Source organism: Muscardinus avellanarius (assembly GCF_963383645.1).
Source record: "Muscardinus avellanarius genome assembly, chromosome: 6".
Classification (NCBI taxonomy): domain Eukaryota; kingdom Metazoa; phylum Chordata; class Mammalia; order Rodentia; family Gliridae; genus Muscardinus; species Muscardinus avellanarius.
In genome coordinates this window covers 77603329-77622725 of record NC_137791.1, presented here as the reverse complement: position 1 = coordinate 77622725, position 19397 = coordinate 77603329, and the positions used below count along the sequence as shown (strand labels likewise).

The window sequence follows — 19397 nt, the reverse complement described above, 5'->3', positions numbered from 1 at the left end:
GAAAAAGCAACACTACACATTACCACACCACCAAAGAAAACTATGTTTAATATTTGGCATATTTTCTTTAGGACTTTTATTAGTCTCCATTTTTTTACATGTTCGCGAACAGCCTCAGCTACTTAGCCAGGCCTTTCACAACTCAGTGAGACCCAGTTTTAAAAATAATAAACAGACTAAAAAATAGGGTTGAGTGTGTAGTTCGGAGGTACAATGTCCCCAGGGCTCAATCCACAGTAACACAAAAAAGAAAAAAAAAATAGCATGAAGAACAGAATATTCCACCTCATTAAACATTTTATTTGCAGAGAGTTGCAATATAACATCTTATGTGATTATAAAATTTTTAAGGAGTTAGAATATAAAAAATTAAAATTTATATAACCATAACCTTCCACAAATTATGTCAACCGTTAAGCTACAACTCTGATGATCCAGGGTTCCATCTCTTGCTGTTGTCCTGTTCATCAGAATCATCAGTTTAATGACAAGCAGTAGCCTTACCCCACCAGCTAAGCTGCGCCTTCCTGAGGATGCCCCTGGCTCTATGCTCTGCATTTTTAACTGACAAAAATTATATAAATTTGTGGTTCACAATGTGATGTATGTGTGTGTGTGTGTATGTGTATATATATATATATGGTATTCAGGTTCCTGGAAACCCTTCTACCTCTGGGCTACCCTCCCAAACCTATTTCATATTTTTATTTGGAAACAGGGTCTCTTAAGCCAGCGTGGCTGGCTTCGAACCTGTGTGATCCTCCTGTCCCCGCCTCCCCAAGCACGGGGATTACAAGTGTGCGCCACCATGCCCAGTTATATATATCCATTATTAAAGTGACTGATACAAGACAGTTGTACACATTCATCAGACCTCACAGGGTGACTTTGTGGGGCTGTGTCTTTCTCACAACTCTGTAAGCTGCCTTATATTAGAAAGCCATCTGTGACTCTGTTACCTTCATTGCACTGTAAGTTTTTCTACAGGGCTCAAGCATGCTTACAAAACACCCAGCACCTGGTGGAGTGTTTTGCACATAGTGGGCAATCCATATACAGTTCCATATTTCAAACAAGCCACCCCCAGAAATTGGATTTGAGAGGTAAGATAAATATTTGTAGCAAATGTCATTGCTATTTAAGTGAATTGACAACATAAATAGATACCCAAGTATTAGCAAGAAATTCACTGAAAATTTATTTTATGGCAGAAAGCATGGAATTTTTTTTTTTTTTTTTGCGGGTCTCAGGATGAAACCCAGGGGCATTTTGAAACAGGGTCTCACTAAGTTGCAGAGGGCCTCACTAAGTAGCTGAAGCTGTCCACGAACCATGATCCTCTGGTCTCAGCCTCCCAAATTGTGGGATTACAAGTGTCTGCCACCATGCCCGGCTATAGCAATTTCTTTTTAACATTAGTTCTCAAAATTCTCAAAACAATCAGTGAGGTAGATGGTCTCATGAACTAATCAATTTCCTGGGAGTTGACTCTGACAGCTTGACTTATCCCTAAACTGTGATCTGGGGCATCTTGGGGAGAAAGTCCCATTTCAGTCAAGTAAAACTGAGGTTAACTCAAAGAAAATAAACAGAAGAAACGGGGAAGGGTATAAGGAAGCTGATTTCTATCTCTGAGTGGGTAGAAATTTGCCCTTTAAACCAGTGTGGTGGCACATGTTTGAAATCTCAGTACTTGGGGAGGCTGAGACACGAAGATCATAGGTCCAAGGACAGTCTCAGCAATTCAGTGAGACTCTCATCAACCTAGTAAGAGCCTGAATTAAAAGAAAAAAAAGGGGGTTGGGAGGGTAGCTTGGAGGTAGATCCCCTGGGCTCAATACCCAGCACTGAAAAAAGAAAATAAACAAAAAGAAATTTGAAATAACACAACAATTTTCTCATCTTCATTATTATCTGAAAAATCTGAGGCAAAAGGCACAAGGCTACTTTTAATGCAATACTCTGCATACAAATAGACCGTCCCGATACTGACTCAAGCATGCCTGGTAAGCAACCCACAGCACTGCAAAATGAGCACCAATCTGATAGCAGCAACTTTTAATGAGGAAAGGCAAACAACAGCCTGAAAATATTACAGAATAAAGGGAGCTGAGGAAAGCGATATAAAGATCAGGTGGCTTCTAAGTGACTATTTATACTGAAGGCAGTTTAAACGTGAGGTCTCAACAACAATAACAAAGCCTTTATATAGCATTAAAAAATATTGAAATCTTTTGGATTAACTAAAAGAACTAAATGTCTACCCAGAATCTGTACAGCAGGGACCTGTTTTCAGCAGGTAAAGCCTATTTACAAGTAAGAACCTCTTACTCTTGTAACATTGTCCTGTTTTGTTTTAAGAAATATATAACTCCCACCCTTGTAGAGTTAGCCTGTAGGGCCTTAGTGACTCCACAGAAATACGAGCCCATCTCTACAAGAGACTATTTACAAGGCACCATAACACACTTATATACATTGCCCCCCCCCCCAGCTTTGACTGCCCTTAGTGAAGGGGTTACAGCTCATTCAATTTTATATCTAGAGTGACAGTAGGTACTTGACAATTTATTTGCATGAATGTTTAAATAAAAATGATTTATAACACCACTATTTACATTTTAAACATCACCACCATCATCTATCTCCAAATTGCAACCATGTTTACTGTGGTTTTCACAATACAGTGCTTCTAGACCTTTTTTTTTTTTTTTGTATTGGGGATTGAACCAGGGGCAGTCTACTTCTGAGCTAGACTTTCAACTCTAATTTTTATTTTTTTGTTTTGAAACAGGGTCTCACTAAATTGCTAAGACTGGCCTTGAATCTGTGATCCTCCTGTCTTAGCCTCCCAAGTATTGGTATCACAGGGGTGTGCTAGCACACCTGCAGTGGACATTTTAATGTAAACATTCTTGATTTACTAATTTTCAGAGTAATGACACAAACTTCTCTTTGGAATAGAAAATTTGCTTGGAAGTTACTTCATTCTTTTTCTCTTTTTCAAAAGTGCATCTCGTAGCGCCAGCTGGAAGAGAAGAGGAAAAAAAAAACCCTCAAAACATGATTGACTCTTGACTAAGCATAAAGAAGCTTAACAAAAAGGAACCACTAAGTCAATAAATCCCGAAAAAATATACAGTGAAATACTTCCAAACAGATCAAATTTGTATCCCGGGTGGGGCCTCTACACTGCTAGGAAACATGCAAAGCTTGTGAGTACTGCTCCCAACTCAAGCTCAAAACTAGAGCAGCTACCTGTCTCCAGGGATAATATCCCTGCACCACACACACACAAAATATATGTGATTCATATTATATTTCTATTGAAGAATGCCCTTCTAAAGCAAAAGAAAAAATAAGAGGAAATCAGAAAGCTAAAGTTATGCTTTGTTATGAAGAGACCTTGAAGAAAACACAGGGCAAGAAATTCTGCCTAATTTCATGTTCCAAGTAGCCAGGAAACTAAAGAATAAGATAAACAGCATTTCTGAACATATATAGTATGTCCAACGAATTCTTAATTTACCTTTAAATAAGAAATTCCTAAATCCTTACGAGAGATGTTTTATGAGATACCAACGAGGAACAACACAGGGCTTTTTCACTGTGCCAAAAAAGCATGCTATCCAATAGGAAGCAGGGCAGGGGAATGTCCTTGGCTAAAACACAGCCAGGTCAGACACACACCTCACAAAGAAGCAAGACTCACCAGCTGGGTGACTACTGTCTCCTCAACACTAAAATGTTTTAAGGGCCAAGGAAAGATAGACTAGTGGACTACAGTCAATTCAACAATGTGGCAAAATCGAGAGGAAGTCAGCCTTTACTTGTCACTCTATTATGTACAGACTGCTGAACACAGATCAGGTTACAAAAACAGACAGGCAGGGTTTAAATGGTACCATAACTTAGGTAACCCTGACTTGGCACCCATAGACACAAGCTGCCCTGGAGGGCTGGTCACTGCATTCAGTCCTGGCGGGCATGTCCTCAATAGCTATTCAGAAACACTGGTTCAGACTGGGACTCTTGGCCTGGATCTGATTTCCTGGAGATTCTTTTTTTTTTTTTTGGTGGTACTGGGGTTCCTGGAAACCCTTCTACCTCCAGGCTACACTCCCTGTCTTTGCCTCCCAAGCGCGGGGATTACAAATGTGCACCACCACACCCAGCTTTATTTTTTTTAAATTTGGAAACAAGGTCTCTTAAGCCAGTGTGGCTGGCTTCGAACCTGTGCAATCCTCCTGTTTCTGACTCCCAAGCGTGGGGATTACAAGCGTGCGCCATCACGCCCAGCTCCTGGAGATTTTTCAAAAGGACAACCAGAGCCGGGGGTGTGGTGGCGCACGCTTGTAATCCCCACGCTTGGGAGTCGGAAACAGGAGGATTGCACAGGTTTAAAGCCAGCCTCAACTACTCAGTGAGGCTCTCAGCAACTTAGTGAGACCCTGTTTCCAAATAAACTATAAAATAGGTCTGGGAGTATAGCCTGGAGGTAGAAAGCCTCTGGGTTCCACCCCCAGTACCACCAAAAAAACCCCACGAAAAACAAAAAACACAACAACAACAAAAACAAAAGGACAACCAGATACACACTAGTGTACTCTTCCCAGGAGAAGAAGATACAGAAGCATAAATCTACTTTACTACAAGGAATTAATGACTTAAGAAAACCACCCATGCAGCACAGGATTATCCCTTGGAGGCCACAAAATAGCAAAATGAAAGCCCAAAGGCCTGTAAACATAGAGATGTTTACATCTCTATGTGCAAAAGGGCACATATGGGAAGGATCCCATTCAAACACAAGTTTGTTTTGCACTGCTTTCTTGAAACTGTGTCTGAGGCATCACCACACAAAATTACTTTTTTTAAAGTTTCAGGCATAGCCAGGCATGGTGGTGCACACTTGTAATCCCCGCGCTTGGGAGGCTGAGACAGGAGGATCGCACAGGTTCGAAGCCAGCCTCAGCTGCTCAGTGAGGCTCTCAGCAACTTAGTGAGACCCTGTTTCCAAATAAAATATAAAAAAGGTCTGGGAGTATAGCCTGGAGGTAGAAAGCCTCTGGGTTCCACCCCCAGTACCACCAAAAATAAAAAATAAAAAATAAAAAAAGTTTCAGGCATAAAATTTTGAATCAATTTCAATATCACATCACACAGATCAAGTGACAGAGAATTTAAGCAGGAGAGACCTCGGAGGTGATTAGCTTATATCTGTTTACTTATAGAGGAGAAACATGGACAACCCCACCCCCACCCCATTCATCATACAACGAGGTCAGGTCAGGTCAGGTCTGGGAGGTACACACCCTGACTGCTTCCCAGGTCTGTGTTCTCCAACGCACCCCACTGAACCCCAGGCATACAGTCACTGTCCGCAGCAGGTACACATCTCAAACATATAGAACAAAGTCTTGATCCTCTTACTGTTTCTGCACCCAGCTTAAGGAGAACTCACCTGCTTTTCTCGGAAGGATCGCTTGTTTTTTGAACGGACATTCTGGCTATATCGCATCATCATAAAGTTCTTCTGTTTTTTCTTCTCTTTATTTGTGGAACTAGAAAAAGGATTCATTTTGGTTTTCTTTCTCACAAATTCCTTTCGGTCTGTCTTTCCAGCCTATTGGCAAAAAAGAGATTGGCATTGTTAAATAACACACTTTGCAGTTATCTAAACAGTGCAACGCCTCCTCCTCGCTGCCAGGCACTCTACTGCATGCCAAGGACACAACACAGAGAACAGCCTTGCTCCCCAGGACTGTCCCAATGAGAAATAGCACCGAGTATTATAATGAAGTAAGGGGTGATCAGTGGAAAGAGGTGAGAAGAGGTTCCAAGAAAGGGAACCAACTAAGCTGTTTTTATGAACAGAGGCCTTCATGGGGGTGGAGGGTAGAGCGTCAAAGGAAGTAGGGTCAGCCTATGCAAAGATGTAAAGAAAGAACATGGTGTGTGTGTGTGTGTCTGTCTGTCTGTCTCACTAGGGACTGAACTCAGGGTCATTCTCTGAGCTAAACCCCTCGCCCAATTTTATTTTTTATTTGGAAACAGGATCTTCCTAAGCTGTGAAGGGCCTCACTAAAGCTGGCTTTGAACATGCAATACTCCCATTTCAGCCTTCAAGTACTGGGATTACAAGTGTGTACCATCACTCCTGGCTACAGCATAGGTTTTTAAACTTATCTAAACAGGTTTGAGTACAAATGAAATGTAGAGGATAAAAAGGAGCTAGTGTAGGATGGTGCCTAACACAAGTAAAGATAGAAAAAAAGAAGTTGGAATTGATGGCAGGACACAACCATGAACAGTCACAGAGGCAGACTCTGACTGATACCAGCTTTTCACTGATAACTGTTAACACCACTGTTTTCTTAGCTTTCATAAAACGTACTAAGCCTCCTGATACCATCAGCAGGTAATGCAGCCCCTCTATCCTCTGTAACTTGTTGTAGGTGATTACAGAGCTATATTCAGCAATCAAAGCTCATCTATCTCAACATTTACTACTATACATTTTATTCTAGGTTAATTATACCTTTATTTAAAAGACTAAAAGTGAGCCAGGCATGGTGGCGCACGCTTGTAATCCTCGCACTTGGAGGATCGCACAGGTTCAAAGCCAGCCTCAGCTACTTAGTGAGGCTCTCAGCAACTTAGTGAGACCCTGTTTCCAAATAAAATATAAAATAGGTCTGGGAGTGTAGCCCAGAGGTAGAAGGGCTCTGGATTCCTCCCCAGTACCACACACACACACACAAAAAAAAAAGACTAAAAATGCCATTCTATGACTGTATAAATTCCAGATTACATTTCATTTTATTTTCTTTCTGTTATGCCTCCCTCACCATTGCAGTTGCCAGTCTTGTCTCCTTGTCTGACTTTGGCTTTTTATGAAGGCGTTCAATGTCCCGAAGAGAAAGTAATTCACCCCTGTAGTGAGAAAAAATAATAATATATGACATAAAGACGGAATCTTTTCCCTGATGCCTTTGCTGCCATGTTGCCTGACTGAAGATCGGTCTATGTGCCATCTTACCTGCGCTCCTCATCACTGTCTATTTCAATATATTTCCTCTTTTGGGCTTTCCCGGGCGCAGCGTCGAGTTCTTTCCTCATTTGGGCCATGCGGATTTTCTGGAAGTCTTCCTGAGTTAAAACTCGACTCGTGCTGACAGCTGCAGCTTTGGCTTTCCGCTCCTCCGTGGGCATGCTGTTTAGTTTCTTAGACTTGAAGGCATACAAACAAAGGCTTAAATAACAACCAGCTCAAGTGAGAGCTTAGCCACTCAAATTTTAGTTTCCCTACAAGGTCCTGCAAAAATTACACCTTAATTACCATTGGAGTGATGCACTCATAAGAGGAAATTTACTACTTACAATTTCTTGCTGTTCTTCATCGGAAGAGTGGTGCACATCAACCCATTCACCATCAGCATCCTCTTCCTCACTGAGACTGGCACTTTCCCATCCATCTGTGTGAACAAGAATTCACTGATGCAACTGCCACTTTATGCTGAGTACTTACAAGTTAAGATAAATCACGCAATGGGAAATTAAGTAAACAAAGCTTGAATGGATATGCCACTAAGAACTGAACAGTATTTATTTTTAAAAATGCCACATCAATTTAGTTTACTTAAGGAGTAAGCACTGACCACATTATCTACTATAGGCCCAAGCCTTATGATCATTCTTAACACTTACAACTCAGCAGAATAGGAACACTCCCAGGGTTAAGCCACATAGCTAGAAAATGAAGCCTACACTCAAATCAGGATAATCATGTCTGACTTTAGAGTGAATCAACTATGTCGATCAAACTGGCATGTGTACATTAACCTGGGCATACAGCAAGCCTATGACAAACTTGCCTAAATATATCTATGCATGTAATGAGAAACCAATTACAGTTATTAAAGAACTGAAGAAGATTTTGGATGTAAAGAACCGTGCAGACACCTCAATAATGTGGCTTCCTATGATCTCTAAGACAGTGTCAACTCTTTGGTCTGGCATATATGCAACAATTCACAAGGTCTCCAGCTCTCTTCCTAGTCTCTTGTTTTGCTATGTGGTTTTTCCCTGAATAATATTGAAATAAAAATGAACCTTCAGGAGTTGGGGTATAGCTGCAAAAAGAATAAAAGAAAAAAAGGAAGAAAGGATAAAAAGGAAAAGGAAATAAACCTTCATCATTTTCAGCATGTTCTTCTTTCTCAATTTCTAGAACCTCTGCTCCTGGAATGTAATCTTTAGCATCTAATTCACCATATTCTTGTACTCTTGCTTCTACAGAGGCTTCTGTAGGTTTACCCTAAAGAAAAAAATTGTTTATAATAAGAGATTCAGATTGCAAAACATTAATCATGAAAGGCATTTTCTAGGATTATGAATCTGAAGGGAGTAATATTAAAAATGGAGATAATTGCCAGGTGTGGTGGCACACGCTTGTAATCCCCGCGCTTGGGAGGTGGAGACAGGAGGATAACACAGGTTCGATGCCAGCCTTGCTGGCTTAAGAGACCCTGTTTCCAAATAAAAATATAAAAAATAGGTCTTGGAGTGTAACCTGGAGGTAGAAGGGTTTCCAGGAACCCCAGTACCACCAAAAAAAGGGAAGGTAATTAAATGAAGAATCAGTCTGTTTATGTCTCAGGTCAAAGTAAACAACTAGGCAGAATGCAGTCCACTATTTTCTCGCTCTCTTCTAATCCAAATCAAGACATTGCCAATTATTAAAGAATAACTTCTGATTTTTTTAAGTCTCCTAAATATCATCTCTGTTACAGACATGCATCCCTTCACCCCTGAAAGGGGTGGTATCTGCCTTGGGTACAATACTGGCATCAGCTACTAAGTGGGCTTTGAGGGTTTTTTTTGTGTGTGTGTGGTATACAGAATTGAACCTAGGGGCATTCTATCTCCAAGCTACCCTCCCAGCCCTATTTTATTTTTATTTTGGAAACAGGGTCTCGCTAGTTGATGAGAGTCTCATTACTTGCTGAGGCTGTCCACAATCCTGCAATCCTCTTGTTTCAGCCTCTCAAGTACTGGGATTGCAGGTGTATGCCAACAGGCCAGATTGATCTTTTGAGGTTCAATCTGCTGACATCAACAGCTCTCAGGTTAAAATGCCTGACACGTTTTCAAGACTCAGTCATCATCAAAGAGCACATGTCAACTACAAAATACTTAAGGACATGGTATTAATCAATCATACTCTAAGTTTAAATAAAGCCATGTGCATCATTAATATGCACAATGCAAGCATCACAAACACCACAATACAAATGGTAGGAAATTACTCTCACCTCCTAAAATCATAGCCTTCAGACAATGTAAGCAGGCTTCACCTACCCGGAATTTCTTCTGCAACATCTGAGGATTCAGTGTCCGGAAGAGCTGAATCAAAGTCCTAGCTGACATCATTACATCTATAAAACAACTTTAATTAGAAATAACTGAGGCAAAGACTATAACGGTAAAAAACAAATCACACTGTAGTCTTTGGCTTATAGAGAATAACATCCAACTTACTCTTATCTTTGTGTGTCTTATACTGAGCCAAGTCTTGGAGGAGTTCTTCAGTCATGGCTAGAGGACATCGAGCTGTTATCTCTTTTATAGCATTGATTCTAGAAAAGAAAAAGCAAATTAAAAATAACAAAATAGCAATTTTATGTGATTCAACCTAAGAAAATTTCCTAGAAAATAAAATTGAAAGAAATTTAAGTTAGGTCTCATATGGCTTAGGCTTCAAAAACTGCAGCATGGTAGAGAACATGAGTGTGGACAGCCTTAGAAGATCTTTATTCCCAACAGTTACTGCTGTGTCTTCTACTAGTGGGATAGAACAGTGTTAGGCAACTAAATCACATATTTATTCACCACTCATAAGTAAAGGTGAAATAAGAAAGACTTAAGGCCAGCTATTTTCCCAGCAATGTTTTCCAAGGGAGATAAAAATTGTTTAGCATACAATTTATGAATCAGACTGGTTTAGATAATCCTTAAGCCAATGCATACCATCATTAACTATATTTAAATTAAGCAAAATGGATAATGAACTACCATAAAACTAGAGTGATTTAATAATAAATCATTTATTCCAGGATAAGGCACAAATTCAGGGTGGGATATAAAAGAAACAGAGATAAGAGAAAAAGAGTAAAGCTAGTAAAAGTCAAATTGCTGATTAAAAGAGCAAGTGCCTTTTCCCTGGTTTCCTCCTTAAAATCCAAAAAGAGATGAATACACCAAGCCTTCTGAAAAAACTGAAGCATATTTTCTTTTCTAAAGACCACGCTGCCAGTTGAAACTGTCCATCTTGGTGATTTAAAGCAAATCTAGTACATTAAAAACACATCTACTGCCCCCAGCTGTTCCACATACCCTACTGTCATGACTTCCCCAGAGTTCTTGTCTGTAACAAAATTGTTGGCCACTGTCATGAGCAATGATTGAATGATCTGGATTGGGAACAAAGGAAGAGAAGAGCACAGGTGAATGTCTGTACCCATCAAACATCTGAGGATACAAGGACAGGTTATTCACAGTGCAAAATAGCCCTACACCTTCATGCGGGAGCTGGAGAAAATCAAGACCAGGGAAGACAGATCAACAGGACAGCCTTCTTCACCTATGATTAAATTTTACTCTTTTATTTTTTCCTCCTGTTTCAGCCTCCCAAGCACTGGGAATACAAATGTGCACCACCACTCCCGGCTTAAATTTTACTCTCCTTTAACATCATTGAAAACAACTGCTAAAGCCGGGCGTGGTGGCACAGGACTGTAATCCCAGCACTTGGGAGGCTGACACAGGAGGATCGCAGTTCATGGCCAGCCTCAGCTACTTAGGCCCTTTGCAACTCAGTGAAACCCTGTTTCAAAATAAAAAATAAAAAATAGGGCTGGGGTGTTGCTCAGAGGTAGAATGCCCAAGTTCTATCCCTAGTACTGCAAAATAAATAAATAAATAAATAAATAAATAAATAAATAAATAAATGCTGATGCAGGATAATCCAATGCTGGTCTAATCAAAGAAAAGAGAGTACTAGCTCTGAAAAATAACCACTCTAAATTTAATAATATTCTTGATCTTCCCTAGTCATAAATCTGGTTATTAAATAAAATCAGAACTGTTTGAAAGAAATTTCACTTTCTATAAGCTGGACAATTAAGCTTCTGTGTACATCTCCTTAATCGTTAGTGTCATTTCTGCTCACTTAAAGGGGGGAGGGGAGTAACCCCTATGGGATGGGCCCCTGATGTATCTAAAGTGGCACCAGATCTGAAAGTCAGGTTAAGAACTCTCACCTCTGGGGGCACTAGATGATGAGAGGCTTGTGCAGCAAACAGAAGGATCTTTGTTACTTCTGAAAACACAAGAGACAGGAATGTCAGTTTATTGTTCGGCTTCTTAGACCTGTAACAATATGCAAATCCCAGCCATAATGCTACTGCTGACTTCACCTGGAACATCTAACCCCAAGCCATCTCCACAGCTCACCCTTTCCTTCAGGTCCCTGCCCACTTGCCATTTCTTGACCACACAATCTAAAGTAGAACCTGCCCCAGCACTTCCTATTGTCCTTAACTCTGTCTTTTTTCTTCAAAACACTATCTTTTTTTGGGGGGCAAGGGTTACTAGGGATTCTGAATACAGGGGTATTCTACCTCTGAGCTACACCCACATGTTTTATTATTTTATTTTGAAACAGGGTCTTGCTAAGTTGCTAAGGGACACACTAAACTGCTGAGGCTGGCCTTGAACCTGTGATCCTCCTGTCTCAGCCTTCCGAGTACTGGGATTACAGGCATGTACCACCGTGCCCATCTCAAAACACTATCTTTACCTGAATATATTATATATGGCATTATATATCTCTCTCAAGAATGTAACTCTATGAAAGTAAGGACGTGTGTGTGTGTTACTGGGGATGGAACCCAGGGGCATTTTACCTCCAAGCTACACCCCCAGCCCTATTTTTTATTCTTTATTTTAAAACAGGGTCTCACTGAGTTGCAAAGGGCCTAAGTAGTAACTGAGGCTGTCCGTGAACCGCAATCCTTCTGTCTCAGCCTCCCAAATGTTGGGATTCCAAGCGTGCACCACCACGCCCAGTGGGAAGTTTCTTTAGAGTGGACATCTTAGCTTGGTGGAAGGAAAAAAAAGAAGGGAAGGGAGAGGAGTGGCTTTTGGGTAGACACAGGTCTCACTGAGTTATAAAGGGCCTCACTAAGTAGCTGAGGCTGGCTACGAACTTCAATCCTCCTGTCTCAGCATCCCAAATGCTGGGATTACAAATGTGTACCACCACTCCCAGCTTGGACTTTACTTTTTGGTCAATGTGAACTTCTTACTGTCTACTGGAATAGAAATCATTAAATAAATCCTTGTTCAATGAATAAATAAATGCAAACATGTATACATATTCTCTCTTCAAAGGGCAGCAAAGTATAAGCAAAGGCCTTTGGCAAGAGAAAAAAATGGAGGCAAATCCTGATTTGCCATTTATTTGCTTTGTGACCCTGGCCATTTTTCTTCTTTCACAATCTGTCTTTATCTTGTATCAGAACAGATGTGAAGACAAGACGAGATGAAGTAAGGAAAGCACTTAGTGTCATGTTAGCTCCTCAAGAAATTAGTTTCCTTTCTATCTTGGTTCAAACCCCAAATCTCTGCTTTTATGTTTTTAATTAAGAACACACATAAAGACAATGAAAGCAGTAAGATAAAAATTATGTCACCCATTACAAAATTAGGATAAAAGGTTAAGCTTCTTTATTAGAATTTTATTGCATTCCAAAAAGATTTGCTTTGAGGAACAAATTTGTTGCACCATTTATGTATTTATCTATTTTGTGGTGCTAGGGATTGAACTTAGGGGTATTCTACCTCTGAGCTACACTCCAGCTCTTTTTAATTTTAAAACTGGGTCTCGCTATGTTGCTGAGGTTGGCCTTACACCTGCAATCCTCCTGTCTTAGCCTCCCAAATTCTGAGATTATAGGCATGCATGATCATGGCTGCCTTTTTGTTTTTAAAAGTAATTATTTCGGCCGGGCGTGGTGGCGCACGCTTGTAATCCCCGTGCTTGGGAGGTGGAGACAGGAGGATGGAGCAGGTTCGTAGTCAGCCTCGCTGGCTTAAGAGACCCTGTTTCCAAATAAATAAAAAATATAAAGTAGGTCTGGGAGTGAGGCCTGGAGGTAAAAGGGCTTCCAGGAACCCCAGTACCAAAAAAAAAAAAAAAAAAAAAAAAAATTTTGTCAGGTGTGGTGGCACACACTTATAATCCCAGCATTTGGGAGGCTGATACTGGAGGACTGCGGTTTGTGGACAGCCTCAGCTACTACTTAGTGATGCCCTTTGCAACTCAGTGAGACCCTGTTTCAAAATAAAGAGTAAAAAATAGGGCTGGGGGTGTAGCTCAGAGGTAAAATACCCCTGAATACCCCTGGGTTCCATCCCCAGAACTGCAAAAAAAAAAAAAAAAAACCCTGCTTCTAGCTGGTCGTGGTGGCACATGCTTATAATCCCAGTTTTTGGGAGGCTGAGACAGGATGATCCAGGTTTGCAGCCAGCCTCAGATACTTATTGAAGCCCTCTGAAACTTAGTGAGACCTTGTTTTAAAATAAAGAATAAAAGGTCAGGCTGGGGATGTAACTTGGAGGTAGAATGCCCCTGGGTTCAATCTCCAGCACCAAAAAGAACAACTAACCTGTGGCAGACTCAAGAAAAAAATATAAACACTTCTTTCCCCTTTATTTCCATATAACACATTTCACTCCTAACACTGTCCCTCTTTTTTGGTGGCACTGGAGATTGAACCCAGAGGCATTTTACCTCTGAGATAAACTCATAGACCAATTTTATTTCTTATTTGGAAACAGAGTTGTAGAGGGCCTTGCTAAGCTGTGGAGGCTGGCTTTGATTCTGCAATTCTATACTGGAATTACAAGCATGCACCAACATGCCCAGACTCAAATACTGTCCTTAATGCTTCTAGAACAAAAGTTCTAGATAGTTATTTTAATGCTAAAGCCACTAAGGGAACATGGTAAGTGGGGCAGCTTACCTCTCTGGTGGGGCTGGAGAAACCTTTGCACAAAGGGATAGAAGTTGAAGAGAAAAAGCTGTGGAGAGAAGAATGCACAAACTTTAGTATTTACATACCTAAAACATGAAGACTCATTTCCATTATGTAACTGTATCACCAAAATCAACTTATTGGGAATCAGTTTTTACTTTTGTTTTATCTCAATAAACAATCATGCTTCAAGATGATTAAAAGTGCTGAAATGAGCCAGGTATGGTGGTTACATGCCTGTAATCCTAGTACTTGGGAAGCTGAGAAAAGAGGATAGCAAGTCTGAGGACAGCTTCAGTAAGTAGCAAGATTCATCAACCTAGCAAGACTTTTTTTTTTTTTTTTTGCGGTACTGGGGATGAAACCCAGGGGCATTCTACCTCTGAACAATAGCCCTATTTTTTATTCTTTATTTTGAAACAGGATCTCACTGAATTGCAAAGGGCCTCACTAAGTAGCTGAGGCTGGCTGCGAACCACAATCCTCCTGTCGCAGCCTCCCAAATGCTAAGATTACAAGCAGAGACCCTTTTTCAAAATAAAAAATAAGCCAGGTGTGGTAGGGCACACTTGTAATCCCTGCACTTGGGAGGCTGAGACAGGATGATTGCACAGGTTCAAAGCCAGCCTCAGCTATTTAGTGAGGCTCTCAGCAACTTAGTAAGACCCTGTTTCCAAATAAAATATAAAAAGGTCTGGGAGTATAGCCTGGAGGTAGAAAGCCCCTGGGTTCTACCCTCAATACCACCAAAATAAATAATAAAATAGGGCTGGGAATATATCTCAGAGGTAGAATTCCCCCTGGGTTCAATCCCCTAGTACCACAGAAAGAAAAAAAACAAGAGCTGGAATGAGCAAGGAAGAAACTCTTTTGATTGATGCTATGCTGCTATCTTTATTAGGTGAAGAAGAAAAAATATATGCAGAATAATTATCTAAAGAAGAGAGAGGTAACTAAAATATAACATTCCTTTATTTTTGAACACAGATTATCACACTAATTTTAAAAATAAAGGAATGTCCTGGGATTACAAGCATGCACCAACATGCCTAGCAAAATATTTCTACTTCTAGCATTCACCAAAAGAAACATAATGTATTTCAAACCTCATGAATTCCCACCAATCTGGAGATGAGGTTCATGAGCATCATCTTCACTTCAAACCTCTCCTTAGAGCTCTCTAGTTGCTTTAGTAGTTTTTCTGCAAAATCTGGAAGATCAAAGAAGTATACTGTGGGTCCATGGTTTGTAAAACATATTTATCAGGCATAGGGAAAGGGAGTAATTAGATGAATGAAAAGATCAAATACAGATGAATATACTTCCAATGTTATCCAAAGTTCCATTTTAAGAATTTTCAAGGATTTTAAGCATCAATGTCTAGGGTGACTGTCTGACAGGTTTCTCAAAGTGTAGTCTGAAGACCAGCAGCAGCCAGTCTTCGGACCTGCTCAGAAATAATCTCAGGTCCCATCTGAGCCCTACTGAAATAGAATCTGCATTTTAACCAGTTCCCCTGGTGATTTACATGTGCATTCAAGTTTGAGAAACACTAATCTAGAGCCAAGGGTTAGCAAACATTGCTGCATATTAAGATTAGAGAAAGCATTTAAATGTCTCAACACAGCACTATACCACACTAACTAAATCACATCTACGGGGTTCAGAGGACCCAGTCCTCAGTGCAAGCTTAAAATAAATTCTCCATGTGATTCTAATGTAGAGCTTAGTGTAAGAACTAGTGTTTTAGGACAGGGTTTCCCAGATTTTTAGTTTTCAAAGACCAGTTTAAGAAAAAAGACAACATCAGAGCCGGGCATGGTAGTGCACGCTTATAATCCCCGTGCTTGGGAGGCTGAGACAGGAGGATCGCACAGGTTCAAAGCCAGCCTCAGCTACTTAGTGAGGCTCTCAGCAACTAGCGAGACCCTGTTTCCAAATAAAATATAAAATAGGTCTGGGAGTATAGCCTGGAGGTAGAAGAGCCCCTGGGTTCCATCCCCAGTACCACAAAAAAAAAAAAAAAAGATAACTAGATTACCAATTTTCATCTGGCTAAGTAAAATGTCCTACCACTTTTTATTGTTGTTGTTAAAGACATGATTTACAGAAAAACCTGTTTGTCTATCCTTTTGCTCAAGAGAGGGTATTGTTGCTTGATGACATAATTCTCTAGGCTATAATGCAGTAGAACAGGTAAGCATTTACTGGCTGTCTATTAAGTGCCCCCGATCTTATATTTCCTGACAACCTTAAAAGCAAGAGACAAAACAGGCAGAAATAAGGCCAATAAGGAACTTGGGAGGTCAAACTATAGTACCTTGAGGATCATGAATCAAGTGAATAGCTGAAAAGTTAAACACCTCTGGTTTTTTCTTCTTCTTTTGTTTCTGAAAAAGAGGGGGGGGGGAAACTTTCCACTCTGAATTAAAGTGATAATGGCCTTGGAACTCAATGTGCTAAAGGCTATTATCAAGTTCATTAAACTATTAAAAAAAAAAAAGTCTGCTCTAAAAACCTTTCTTTCTGTGTCTCTCACTCTGCTCACTCTGGAGATAACCCAGCATCCTCCCTTGAATGTGTATTTCTTGCTATCCTAAATAAAAATCCATGTTTCTAAAAAAAGAATATAGATTAAATAAAAATAAAATAATTTTCTTCAGGGGAAAAAAACTAAAGATGGTTACTATTCTTATTTTGTGTGTGTGGGGGTGGGTATGTGTATATACTGATACTGGGAACTGAACCTGGGAGGATCGCAGGTTCAGGGCCAGCCTCAGCTACTTTGTGAGGCCCTCTGCAATTCAGTGAGACTGTTTCAAAATAAAGAATAAAAATTAGGAATGAGGGTATAGCATGGTAGAATGTCTCTGGGTTCAATGCCCAACACAGGGGGAAAAAACAAAACAAAACAAAACCCACAAGCTGGTGCATGGTGACTCACACCTGTAATCCCAGTACTTGGGAGCTGAGACAGGAGGATTTCAGGTTCTAGGCCAGCCTCAGTAGTGAAGCCTTCAACAACATACTAAGACCCTGTTTCAAAACAAAACCATAAAAAGGGATGTGAGTGTAGCTTAGAAGTATAACATCCTTTGATTCCAAGTACCACAAAAAAAATAATCATGTATTTTTAAGCTTAATAAAAAATGCTATTTCTTAATACCAAAAATTTAAAACTTCTGGCTAAAAAGTATATGGTCTTTATTCATTTTCCATGAACAAGTCTCACCTTGAGTACTTTCATTGCCTTTTCCAACTTCTTTTTGTTTTTGGAGTTCTTCTTTCCTGTGGCATATTGTACTAGCAGGTCTCTTGCTGTGGGGCCTTCATCCTGGAATAGGAACTATTTTGTAACATAGGACACCAAAAAAAATCTACAAAAAAACAATAAATAATCCTTCCAACTACTTTCTGGGCCTTATACAGTTTGTACACACCTATTAAAAATAAATAAAACTTGCTAGACATGATAGCATACACCTGTAATCCCAGTACTTGGAAGGCTGAGAGAGGAGAATCACAGGTCACAGTCAGCCTCAGTGACATAAGGCCCTATGTAACTTAGTTGAGACCCTGTTTCAAAATAAACAATAAAGTACAACTGGGGGTATAGCTCAGAGGTAGAATGCTCATGGGTTCAATCCCCAGTACCACATATACACACATGCACACAAAATAAAACTTAAAACATGCTAATTCAGCTACTTCAGCTCTCAACAACTTTGTGAGAACCTGTTTCCAAATAAAATATAAAATAGGTCTGGGAGTATAGCCGGGAGGTAGAAAGCTCCTGGGTTCTGTCTTCAGTACCACACCAACACACACACACACACACACACACACACACACACACACACACACACACGAGAAATAAAATGGTTACCTGTGAGGAAGGAACCAAATACAGAAATAACACAAGGTCGGCCAGGCGTAGTGGTGAACACTTGTAATCCCAACGCTTGGGAGGATGAGAAAGGAGGATAGCACAGGTTCGAAGCCAGCCTCAGCTACTTAGTGAGGCTCTCAGCAACTTAGTGAGACCCCGTTTTCAAATAAAGTATAAAAAAGGTCTAGGAGTATAGCCCAGAGGTAGAAAAGCTCCTGAGTTCCACCCCCAGTACCAAAACCAAAACCAAAACCAACAAACCAAAAAAGAAAACACAAGGTCAAGAAGACTTTAATTTACAGTATCTGAAGAGCTTTACACTGAAAACGTATTGGTCACACAGCATTTACTATTATATATTCCATATCTGTTTTCAAAATGCTTTAAAATGTGAAGGGGAGAATCTTTAGAATTTCTTTTTTTAATAGTACTGGAGATTGAACTGAACCCAGGAGCATTCTACTTCTACCTCTGAGCTACACCCCCAGCCCTATTTTTATTCTTTATTTTCAAACAGGGACTCACTAAGTAGCTGAGGCTGTCTGCGAACCACCATCCTCTGATCTCAGCCTCCTGAATGCTGGGATAAGAGCGTGCACCACCATGCCTGGCTCCCAGACCACTTTATTTGGAAACAGGATCTCACTAAGTTGCTGAGAGCCTGTAAGTAGGTGAGGCTGGCTTCGAACCTGTGCAATCTTCCTGTCTCAGCCTCCCAAGCACTCAGATTACAAGTGTGTGCCACCACACCCGGCTAAAAGAATCCTGACATGACAGAACTCAACAAAGGCTTAAGGTCACATGCAGGCTTCTTTCTAACTCGGGCTGTCATAGATTTTACAACTTTTACTCAGAGCAAAAATGAAATCTGAAGAACTGTAAAATTCATGAGCATCTATGATTAAACTAACCTCAGATTCTGAGTCGCTGTTCTGTTTCTCATCATCATCCTTCCCAAGGAAGAATGTTAAGGCGGCAACTAATATCTGAAGACCAAGCAGAAAGAAAGTCAGTTATCTAACCCAGGTTATACTTACTTTATATACATGCACATGAACTAGAATCCAAAGAAAAAATTTCAAAGGGAGGTGGGATCTTTCCTCTTTTTTTCTTAATTAAAAATCTTGATAACCAGGCATGATGGCCCATGCTTGTCATCCAAGTACTTGGGAGACTGAGACAGGAGAATCTTAGCAAGGCCCTCCACAACTTAGTGAGACTGTTTCAAATAAAAAATAAGTCTGCAGGTGTAGCTCAGAGATAAACTGCACCTGGATTCAATACCCAGAGAAAAAAAAATACACCCGTCTTTATAATATCACTTATTGCATAAATATGTAATTTTTAAAAATCTAGGAATAGGGGTGTAGCTTAGTGGTAGGGCGCATGCTTATTTGCATCTTGGG

The 19397-nt window shown here is 40.2% G+C and overlaps 1 protein-coding gene across 3 annotated transcripts in view; it reads right to left on the bottom strand.

Annotated features, from left to right (window-relative positions):
* Nucleotides 1-2980: 2980 nt before the first annotated feature.
* SDAD1 (SDA1 domain containing 1) overlaps nucleotides 2981-19397 on the bottom strand; it is a gene marked incomplete at both ends in the record, with an annotated part of 30929 nt that continues 14512 nt past the window's right edge. For all 3 annotated transcript variants that reach the window (XM_080698105.1, XM_080698106.1, XM_080698107.1), the window contains 15 exons: nucleotides 2981-3028; nucleotides 5465-5626; nucleotides 6852-6936; nucleotides 7043-7233; nucleotides 7384-7478; nucleotides 8194-8320; nucleotides 9364-9440; nucleotides 9544-9641; nucleotides 10399-10475; nucleotides 11325-11383; nucleotides 14091-14148; nucleotides 15209-15312; nucleotides 16423-16492; nucleotides 17335-17436; nucleotides 18903-18977. In XM_080698105.1, the coding sequence (XP_080554231.1) occupies nucleotides 2981-3028; nucleotides 5465-5626; nucleotides 6852-6936; nucleotides 7043-7233; nucleotides 7384-7478; nucleotides 8194-8320; nucleotides 9364-9440; nucleotides 9544-9641; nucleotides 10399-10475; nucleotides 11325-11383; nucleotides 14091-14148; nucleotides 15209-15312; nucleotides 16423-16492; nucleotides 17335-17436; nucleotides 18903-18977 (1428 nt within the window). The remainder of the gene's footprint in view (nucleotides 3029-5464; nucleotides 5627-6851; nucleotides 6937-7042; nucleotides 7234-7383; nucleotides 7479-8193; nucleotides 8321-9363; nucleotides 9441-9543; nucleotides 9642-10398; nucleotides 10476-11324; nucleotides 11384-14090; nucleotides 14149-15208; nucleotides 15313-16422; nucleotides 16493-17334; nucleotides 17437-18902; nucleotides 18978-19397) is intronic.